This window comes from Beta vulgaris, chromosome 5 (genome assembly GCF_026745355.1).
Source record: "Beta vulgaris subsp. vulgaris cultivar EL10 chromosome 5, EL10.2, whole genome shotgun sequence".
NCBI classification, from domain to species: domain Eukaryota; kingdom Viridiplantae; phylum Streptophyta; class Magnoliopsida; order Caryophyllales; family Amaranthaceae; genus Beta; species Beta vulgaris.
In genome coordinates this window covers 34700102-34711475 of record NC_079206.1, presented here as the reverse complement: position 1 = coordinate 34711475, position 11374 = coordinate 34700102, and the positions used below count along the sequence as shown (strand labels likewise).

The following is an 11374-nucleotide window of genomic DNA, read 5'->3' as shown; positions in this document are numbered from 1 at the left end:
ACATCTTCAGCAGCGACGACAATTTCGTCTTCTAGAAAGTGTCAGCGCGCTGTTTCTTGTCGAACTGATAACCAGCAACAATCGGCGAAGGAAAAGCTACGTGAGAGGATGAGAGGGTTAGAGCAAGAGAGAAGGAGGGAGAGGGGTGCGTGAAACTGATAAGAGGAAGAGAGGAGAAGAGAGAGGAAGAGAGGAAGAGTGAGAGAGGAGTGCGTGGAACAGATGAGATGAAGAGAGGAGGAGAGAGGGTGCGTGAAACCCTTGATGGACTCTTTATTAAGCCTATTGTTGTGGTTTTTTGTAGGAAACCGCAGCAATAGGTTCAAATAATTATTAGTTAATATTATTTTAATGTATTGCTGCGGTTCTTGCCAGAAACCACAATAATATGTTCGGCCAAATAATCCAAAACTTTTAAAAAAAATTCGTTTAAACAATATTGCTGCGATTTTCGGCCGAAACCGCAGCAATATGGATATATCATATTTTTCCTTTTCTTTTTATGTGATATAGTATGGGTAAAACTGCAACAATAAGCAATTATTCTACTAGTGGAATAGTTCCCTAAAACCTGAAATTTGACACAAAACAACAAAACATAACTAGATGGAGAAAGTTAGTACAAAATGGCTCCTAAGAGCACCATAAGCATCCCTTTTAGCATATAAGTAGGGGAAAAACTCTATATAAAATCATAACATCAAACTTCCCCAAGCTAAATCTTTGCTTGTCCCTAAGCAAAGCACAACATGAATATGAATAATATTGCTTCACCCCTCAAAATATGAAATTCAAACTCAAACATTTTCAACTCAAAACCCTTCAAGCAAGCAAAATTCAAGTTCAGTTACTCGGATCACCTTTACCACCAATCACCTAAGCAAACCGTCAAACATAGTTGCCCTACATAACATGCAAATCTTTAAAAGGTACTCAATGAGGTGTCACTCCTCTCAATTTTGTGGCGGCATAAAGTGTGTCTGATTGCTTATCAAACCAACCATAATATATCTTCCCACTCACATTCTCATGTGTTTTGGCAAACGGTATAATGTCGCTCATTCTACTCAAATCGACTCGAATAACAAACTTAAACTTCAATTTTGGCATATTGACTCTATCTTATTCTAATAAACAATCAAACACATGCTCAAAAGGTATTTCTCAGGGTTGTAATGGGCCTCGGGTAAAGGTACATAAAGTATTTGAGAAATGTGGTGGAAAAGCCAAGAAAAGGGGAGCAAAAAAAACATTAGTAGGACTAGATGTGCTCAACACAACTCCCATGGCCTCAACAACATGACCAAAATAATAACGAACTTTGAATTTTTTGAACCAACCAGCAATTATCTCCTTAAATATAGTTTTCAACAAATTTTCATGAATCATAATTTCTTGAAACTTAACGAATGGAAATCATGGAGACTTTTCATGTGTCATTTTTCTTTCTTTTTCTTTTCTTTCACTTTACTTTGTATCAACTAAACACTATTTTCCAACCAACCCATGAAATCAACCACACAATATAATATTAACCTAACAAATGTTCCCCCAAGCTAGGCTTGGGACAATAATCATTGAAAAGGCTCAAGGCGTGTAATGTGGCTTAATATAGATAAAAAGAAAGTCATTAGGCTTAGCGGGGCTAGGAGTGAAAAATGAATCTTGTAGCAACTTCGAGGCTTAAAAAACAAACAAATGAACGCCTCTATCACAACACATGTCCAAAGTCATCAAAAATCAACGAGTACAATGCCAAAATCAAGATAAGAATGATACGAGGAACTAACACACAAGGATAGTCCAGACATAAATATATACATAAGAAGGCTAGAATGAATCCTTATAATGTAACTAATTCAAGCATTCAGTTAAAGTAGGTGCTTTATCATCAAAATATACTCAAGACCAAGGCAATCAGAGATCACATCACAACATCCCAATCATAAATGCCCAACCATCCAGTAAAATGAGTTAAATCATTCTTCAAAGCAAAGTTCGGGGAACAGGGACGCAGTCAATCTATTCATGTTCAACTCGTATTTTAGGTGTTTTTTCAGCAATATTTCTTTTTTTTTGGTGTTTTTTCATTTTTTCGCAAGCAATTAAACTAGCTTAACTAACCTAAAAAGCACTAAAAGTGAGAGTAGTACTTATAGAAATCCTCCCCCAAGATGAACTTGGCAATGACCGGATTGCAACAAGGGGAAGGAGTGATTTGTTGTCAGTCATCCATGAAGGTATCATCACCATTGTCATCCTCACCTCCCCCGCCCCTACTACTGGATGCCAACTGGTTGTAACTTGGGTTCCAAGTGTACCAAGAGGTGGTGTGCATCGTGTTGATTAATCCGATGAAGGCGGTAGTACTCGTCATACATGGGATAGATAGCGAGGTGTTGATCATTGGCTAATGTATCGACACGCCGACTGAGGCTCTGTAGAGCTGCAGAATTGGCATCAACTTACTGACTGATGCCCTGGATAGCTGTCGTGTTGGCAGTAATGCCAGTCTCCATCCGCTGGAGCATGCTCATCATCTCCTGAAAATCAAAAGAAGGAGGAGCAGCAAAATATGGGGGGAGGGGGAGCATCATAAGTAGAGGGGATATCCTAAATATGGGTTGGGCGATTATGGTAGGTACGCTCGGGTATCTCTAGGATAGTGGTAGGAAAATCAGTACCGACAATAAGAAGGTGGTAATGAGGTTGTCCAAGTCGGATTTTCGCTCAAGCATGGGGTAATTCGATGAAGGATATCCCGTTTTGGACCCGGATCCATAGGATCCATACGAATTTGGATCCGGATCCTCCTTCTTATTACCCAATGGATCTGCGTAGGATTTGGATCCCTACCTAAAAAATGGACCTAGATCTGGATCCTAGAGGACCCTGTCCAGATCCTACCCATTGCCATCTCTAGCCACTGGTAGGAGTCCCCACTATGTTCTAACTAGTGGAGGCGAGGTAGGTAGGAAAAGTCCATTAGTGTAGGTCTTAGGGCCGGCTGGTACCGCTTCTTATTGACACTTGGTATTTCCCAGGCAAAAAGAGTGACTGACCCCCCATTCACTATGGCACAAGAGGTCAATGGGTCGTCGGCTCGCCGCTTAGGGAAGGTGGTGGCAATACGCTCCATTTTGAGCGCAACATGATGAGGTATGTTATAGTAAAAGCAGCAAGGGGTCCCTTGATACATGTAACTGCCTATCAAGTATAGTTCATCCCCCCGAATCAATTGGCCTTCTACCCGTCCAAACAATGTTTTTGACATGAACCGTACCCAAATTTTGAAGACGGATTCGTGGATAAATTTAGCATGACAATGTTGGAGGGTGAAATCATTTTTGTCCCCCATGATGGCATAGTAGACCTCGCGGTGGTGGTAGTCGGGGGGATGCCCAATCTCTCTCCGAAAGACGATGTAGAGTATCCTACCAAACTCCGGGAAGGTTACGCGGAAATCCTGGTTGACTATTCCATAGGACACATGTGATTTGGCGGGTCCAGTTCGAGGTTTTGTGACCATGAGACTGCGATAGAACTCATAGACAAGTACAGGATATCTGTTAACATGCACATGAAAAAATGCTTCCTTGAATTCAGAGGAAATGCCTAATTTGCTTAAGAAATCAATGTCAAGGAAAGTAGTAGGACTCACATTGCGCCCTTTTTGGTGCTGAAGTCGTTCCCACTATTCTTCTGTGGTGAAAATAACATCTGGGAAAGTGTCGTCCCAGGGGATGACTGGTGGTGGTGGTGGTGGTTGTGACCTGGTGCCAGATTTTCGCTGCCTTGTAAACATGTTGTTTGGATGCTCAAAATTTGAGAAAGTTCTACTCACTTTGATTGTGGAAGAAGGAAGAAAGCTTTTACTCACTCACTTTCACTTTAATGGTGGAAGGGAGGAGGAAGAAGATGGAAGTGAGAGATAGAGTGAAAGAAAGTGAAGAGGATGGAGTAAGAAATTGGTAGGAGATGATAAGAAAAAAAAATTGGTGAAGATTTGAGGAGCTTGAATGGAGTGCTTCAATGGTGGATGGTGATTTTTAGGGAAGAAGATGATAGAATTTGGGGGTTAGGGTTTGATGTAGATAGAGATTGTGAGAGAAAGTGAGTGAAAAATGTGAGACAAATCAACGTTATGAGCTGTCCGCTACCTCGAGCCTGACCGGGCGTCTGAACCCGATCAAATCGGGCGAAATTTTCCTTTATTAACTCTGACAAGTTTTGTCACGGGCTTGTTCAAGCGCCCACCGCCCGATGGAATCGAGCAAAACATTTTTTCCTGCAACTAGATATTTGGTTACGGGCCCAATCAAGCATAACATGCCGGACAAGATCGGGCACAACTTTATTTTTTCCTTTTCAGCTTGTTGTTGCGGGTTTGATCGGGTAAAGTAGGCCGATAAAATCGAGCTGTCTGTTTATTTCTTTTTTGTCGTTCGAATTTATGACAGATGTTCCGCTTGAGCGGGCGAGATGGCCCGATGCCATCGGGCGTTCTTATTCTTCTTCTATTTGGATTTTCGTTGCGGGCCTGAATGGGCGTGGCAGCTCGATGGCATCGGGCGTGTTCCAAATAAGTGATTGCCTTGATTTTTGTGCGTTTTATTTCAATTGATCAACAATCCTGCACACATGTAACTTTAAAGTGATGATTAGTACCCACACACTCTCTCACCAAACTACAAAAATTAGCAAAAACAAAAAAAAAAAAAAGAAAAGAAAAGAAAGAAATTGGGTTGCCTTCCGATCAACGCTGGTTTATAAAGGTCTCGCTCGACCATAATGCTGCATCACTCAAGCTGCAGGGGATGGGGGTTAATGGTATTATTCCTTCACATATCTAACAGGGATTCCTGTATGGTACAACTTCAGGCGTTGCCCATTAACTTTGAACTTCTCACCTGTTGCAGTCATCACCTCACGGAACCAAACTTGTTACTATTAGTGACTGAAAATGGACCAGAGAACCTAGACTTTCACTTACTAGGGAAAACTGTTAGTGTTGAGTTGTACAATAAAAGCTTATCACCAATAGAGAACTCCCTGCTGAAAATTTTCTTATCATGCCATCTCTTAGTGTGCTCTTTGTAGAGACGCAAACTATCATAGGCATTCAATCGGAGTTCATCAAGCTCATTAATCTATAATAGGCGTTTTTCCTCTGCTAATTTAGCATCAAGGTTTAGCTCCTTAACAGCCCAAAAAGCCTTATACTCTAGTTCGACATGTAGGTGACATGTTTTACCATAGACTAACCTATAAGGGGTGGTACCAATATGTGTCGTAAAAGCAGTTCCATAAGCCCATAATGTGTCATATAACTTTTCACTCCCATCCTTTCTAGATTTCGCTACATCTTCTCTACAATAGTCTTTATTTCACGATTAGACACTTCTACTTGCCCACTTGTCTGAGGATGATATGTTAGACCAGTCCTATGGTAGACACTATATTTCTTAAGTAAGGCCTATAAAATTCTTTTGTGAAAATGAGATCCAGCGTCACTAATGACAACCCTTGGTACCCAAAACCTTGGAAAGATAATCTTTTGGAACATTTTCATAAGGACCTTAGAGTCATTCGTTGGTGATGCAATGGCTTCTACCCACTTAGATACATAGTCAATAGCAATAAGTATGAAATTATTGCCTGAGAAAGCGGGAAAAGGACCCATAAAATCAATACCCCATACATCAAATAGTTCAACTTCCAAAATGGGGGTTTGGGGCATCTCATCTCTACGAGAAATATTTTTTGTTCGTTGGCATGTATCACAAGACTTAACAAAGGTACTAGCATCATGAAACAGAGTAGGCTAGTAAAACCAGACTGAAGTACCTTAGGAGCTGTTTTGGAGGGCCCATCATGGCCTCCACATGGAAGGGAGTGGGACTGCTTTAGAGTATCATGCACCTCTCATCCTGGGATGCATCGCCTGTAGATGGTGTCAGCATAAAGATTATAAAGGAGGGGAGCATCCCAAAAGTATCTTTTAGCCTCATGGAGGAATTTCTTCCTTTGCTGGTAAACCAGCTCTGGGGAGTCTGTCCACTCACACAGAAGTTGGCGAAGTGCGCATACCACGGGGTGATTGAAGTGACAGCCAGGACCTTATCATCAGGAAAAAGGGTCATCAATGGGTTGGTCCTCTTCCATATCCTCATACTGTAATATGGACAAGTGATCAACTACTACATTTTCTGCTCCATTTTTATCTCTGATCTCTAAGTCAAATTCTTAGAGCAGCAAAATTCACTGAATCATTTTAGGCTTTGCCTCCTCTTTCGCTTGGAGCTACTTCAATGCAGCATGATCGGTATAAACAATGACCTTAAACCCCAAATAAGTCATTACCTCGATTTTTGTGTCTTTTTTTTCAATTGATCAACAATCGTTCACACATGTAGCTTTAAAGTGATGATTAGTACCCTCTCACTCTCTCAACAAACTACAAAAATTAGCAAAACAAAAAAATAAAAAGGAGAAAAGAAAAGAAAGAAATCGGGTTGCCTCCCGATCAGCGCTGGTTTAAAAAGGTCTCGCACGACCATAATGATTCGTCCCTCAAGCTGCAGAGGATGGGGGTTGAAGGTATAATTCCTCCATAGATCCAACAGGGACTCTTATATGGTACAACTTCAAGCGTTGGCCATTAACTTTGAATTTTTCATCTATTACATTCACCACCTCAATGGAACCAAACATGTTAGTATTAGTGACTTAAAATGGGCCAGGCAACCTAGACTTCAACTTACCAGGAAAAAGTTTTAGTCTTGAGTTGTACAATAAAACCTTACCACCAATAGAGAACTCCCTTCTCAAAAGTTTCTTATCATGCCATCTCTTAGGGAGCTCTTTGTAGAGACGCGAACTATCATAGGCATTCAATCGTAGTTCATCAAGCTCATTAATCTGCAATAGGCATTTTTCTCCTGCTAATTTAGCATCAAGGGTTAGCTCCTTAACAGCCCAAAAATCCATATACTCTAGTTCGACAGGTAGATGACATGTTTTACCATAGATTAGCCTATAAGGGTGGTACCAATAGGTGTCTTAAAAGCAATTCTATAAGCCCATAATGTTTCATCTAACTTATGACTCCAATCCTTTCTAGATTTGGCTACCGCCTTCTCCAAGATAGTCTTTATTTCACGATTAGACACTTATACTTGCCCACTTGTCTGGGGATGATATTATAGACCAATCCTATGGTAGACACTATATTTCTAAGTAAGGCCTCAAAAGTCCTTTTGTGAAAATGAGATCCACCATCACTAATGACAACCCTTGGTACCCCAACCCTTGGAAAGATAATCTTTTTGAACATTTTCATAACCTTAGAGCCATTAGTTGGTGATGCAATGGCTTCTACCCACTTAGACACATAATCAATAGCAACAAGTATGAAATTATTGCCTGAGGAAGAGGGAAAGAGACCCATAAAATCAATACCCCATACATCAAATAGTTCAACTTCTAAAATAGGGGTTTGGGGCATCTCATGTCTACGGGAAATATTTCTTATTCGTTGGCATGCATCACAAGATTTAACAAAGCTACTAGCATCATGAAATATAGTAGGCTAGTAAAAATCTCACTTAACTATCCTAGCAGCTATTTTAGAGGGCCTAGCATGGCCTCCACATGGAAGGGAGTAGGAGTGCTTCAGAATTTCATGCACCTCCCGTTCTCAGAGGCATCTCTAGTAGATGGTGTCAGCACAAAGCTTATAAAGGAGGGGATCATCCCAAAAGTTTTTTTTAGCCTCATGGAGGAATTTCTTCCTCTACTAGTGACTCGGCTCTGGGGGAGTCTGTCCACTCACACAGAAGTTGGCGAAGTCCGCATATGATAGGGTGATTGAAGTGACATCTAGGAGCTTATCATCAAGAAACGAGTCATCTATGGGTAGGCCCTCTTCCATAGCCTCATATTGTAATCTAGACAAGCGATCATCTACTACATTTTCAGCTCCCTTTTTATATCTAATCTCTAAGTCAATTTCTTGGAGCAACAAAATCCACCGAATCAGTCTAGGCTTTACCATCTCTTTGGCTAGGAGGTACATCAATGCAACAGGATCGGTATAAACAATGACCTTAGACCCTAACAAATATGTCCTGGACTTGTCTAGTGCATAGACCACAACTAGAAGCTCTTTCTTCGTGGTAGCATAGTTAACTTGAGCTTCATCTAGTGTCTTGCTAGCATAGTATATTGCATGAAGGACGTTGTCCTTCCTCTAACCAAGTACAATTCCCATAACATAGTCGCCAACATCACACATAATCTGAAATAGAAGGGTCCAATCTAGAGATCGAATGATAGGAGCAATAATCAAAGCTTGCTTGATCCTGTTGAAAGACACAAGACACTCATCAGTAAACATGAACGTGGCATCCTTGTGGAGCAGCTGAGTAAGTGGTATAGCAATTTTAGAGAGCTCCTTGATAAAGTGGCGATGAAACCCTGCATAACCAAGAAAGCTTCTAACTCCTTTGACATTAACACGAGGGGGTAATCACTCAATTACTTGAATTTTTGCGTTATCCACCTGGATGCCTCGTTTAGAGATAGTATGACCAAGTACCAGTCCTTCAGTGACCATGAAGTGACACTTCTCCCTGTTCAGTACAAGGTTGACATCTTCACGTCTTTTTAAAACTTTAACTAACTTTATCAAACATGCATCAAAATCTATTCCATACACGCTAAATTCACCCATAAACACGCCCATAATGGACTCAATAAACTCAGAAAAGATGGGCATCATACAACGTTGGAAAGTAGCGGGGGCATTTCATAGTTCAAATGGCATCCTTCGGTAAGCAAAGGTACCGTAATGACATGTAAATATGGTTTTCTCCTAGTCATCTGGATGCATAGGGATTTAGAAGAAACCAAAATAGCCATCTAGATAACAAAAATAAGAGTGATAAGCTAGCCTTTCCAACATCTTATCAATGAAGGGGAGGGGAAAGTGGTCTTTCTTAGTGGCAACATTTAATTTCCTATACCCAATACACATATGCCACCTAGTCACTACTCTTGTAGCAATTAGTTCATTTTTCTCATTCTTAACTACAGTAGTACCTCCATTTTTAGGAACCACTTGAATTGAACTCACCCACTTTGAATCAGAAATATGGTAGATTATCCCAACATCAAGAAATTTCATAACCTCTTTATTGACCACTTCCTGCATATTGGGGTTCAAATGACGCTGGCCTTGTATACTAGGACAATGATCATCCTCTAGATGAATTTTATGCACGCAAAAGTCAGGGCTTATGCCTTTCAAATCATTAATACTATATCCAATGGCCTTTTTATGCTTTCTAAAAATTGACAAAAGTTGGGACATTTGAACATTATTCAGTGAAGCACTAATAATCACATGACAATTTCCAAATTCATCCAGAAAAGCATATCTCAGAGAAAGGGGAAGAGGTTTTAGTTGAGGTTTCTTTACCACTACCGGTTGAGTAGCACATACTAAACGTTCCTCCTCGTGAGTGGTAATACCGTCAAGATCTACACAGGTCAAAGTTGCTTCCCAATCATCCACTTCAGTACTCAAGGGAGTACCATCACACGTGGAAGATGTAAAACAAAGCAAAGCCTCCAAAGGATACCGCATAAGGGATTGAGGCATGTCATCATTAACCAGCACATCAATTACATATATTCTATAGCATGCTTCCTATAGCATGGGACTTTTCAAAGCATTGTTTAAACTAAAAATCACCATATCATCTCCCACGGTCAAAGTCAACTTCCCATTCTTAACATCTATGATAGCTCCAGCAGTATGAAAGAATGGTCTCCCTAAAATAATTGGGATTTGAGTATCCTCTTACATGTCAAGCACAACAACATCCACAGGAATAAAAATTTACATATCCTCACAGGGATGTCTTTTAAGATACCTAGGGAGTATTTAACAGAACGGTCGATCATTTGAAGAGTAATATTGGTAGATTTTAAATCTTCCATGTCATGTTTTTTGCAAACGATAAGGGGCATGACACTAACACTATCACATAAATTACATAAGGCTTTATTAATTAAAATGGTGCCGATGTTACAAATGATAGATAAACTCCCCGGATCTTTCAATTTAGGAGGGGATTGATTTTGCAAATCGACACTACATTCTTTAGTAAAGGTAATAGTTTCAACTGCATTAAAGGCTCTCTTACTAGTCAGAATTTCCTTCAAAAATTTAGCATATGCAGGAACATGATAAATAAATTTAGTAAATGGGACAATTACATGAAGATTCTTCACTACTTCCATAAACTTACCGAGCTTGTGATCAAGCTTATTTTTCAATAGGCGATTGGGAATGGTAACTTTATCACAAGAGTGGTAGATGGAACTTTTTCAGGTACTATATGGTTCTCTACATTTGCATTGGTGGTCTCCTCAGGATTTGTGCAATTTTAAGTGAGATCTATAATTTTTCAGGTTGAACCGGATCATCCTTAAGCATCGTTGGACCATCATATTGTGTTCCACTCCTAAGAGTAATGTCATTGGTTGTGAAGGTAATAACCCAGGTGACCTACTAGCAGAAGAACTAGCCAACCGAGCTAGTTAAGTCTCCAACATCTTATTATCCGTACCTAAAATTTTTAGTTGAGTTTTTGTGATGGCTTGAAAAGCATTGAAACCTTTCTGCATGTGAAACATCGTGTTCTTCAACTCTGTCATGGCTAGGTCAGTAGTAGGAGTTGGTTGTTCAGGAACTTGATTTCTCTAGAAGCTAGGAGGAGCTTGTTGTGGAGGTTGATATTGTTGAACCTGTTGTTCAGGCACATATGGTTGTTGAGGTTGAGGATTCAACACATTATTACTCATATATGAAAGGTTTGAACGGATTCCCAACCCTGGATTGTAGGTGTTAGAATATAGGTTGAACTGATTCCTAGGTTGTGACTGAAAAGCATTAACTGCCTCACAGTTGCCCCCTATATTAGAGGATAGGAGCGCATTACACTCTTGAGAGTTACGCCCATGTATCCAACAAGCATCACAAGTGAGAACATTGTAATTTGAAGCACTAGCTATCGCGTTAACACTCATGTGGAAGGAGCCATTACCTAACTTTAAGGAATCGATCTTTTGAGTTAGAGCAGCTAGTTGTGCACACAGTAAGGAAATGGCTTCAACATCACGTTTACCTCCCTTTTTCATAGAGGAAGGAATAGTAGATGCTTCATTAGATGCTAGTTTCTCCAGAAATTCATACCCTTCATCAATGGTCTTCTACATGAAGAACCCACCGAATGCTCCATTAATTACCCGCCTTGTATATGCATCAACTTTAGTGTAGAAAATCTGACACAAATACCACCAGTCC

At 40.2% G+C, this 11374-nt stretch overlaps 1 protein-coding gene across 1 annotated transcript; it reads right to left on the bottom strand.

Moving 5' to 3' along the window:
* Positions 1-6573: 6573 nt before the first annotated feature.
* On the bottom strand, positions 6574-6990 carry LOC104908131 (uncharacterized). Its single transcript, XM_010697212.1, has 2 exons — positions 6765-6990; positions 6574-6680 (listed from the first exon to the last, which is right to left on the bottom strand). The coding sequence occupies exons 1-2, from the start codon at positions 6988-6990 to the stop codon at positions 6574-6576; spliced, it is 333 nt and encodes a 110-aa protein (XP_010695514.1).
* Positions 6991-11374: the final 4384 nt, after the last annotated feature.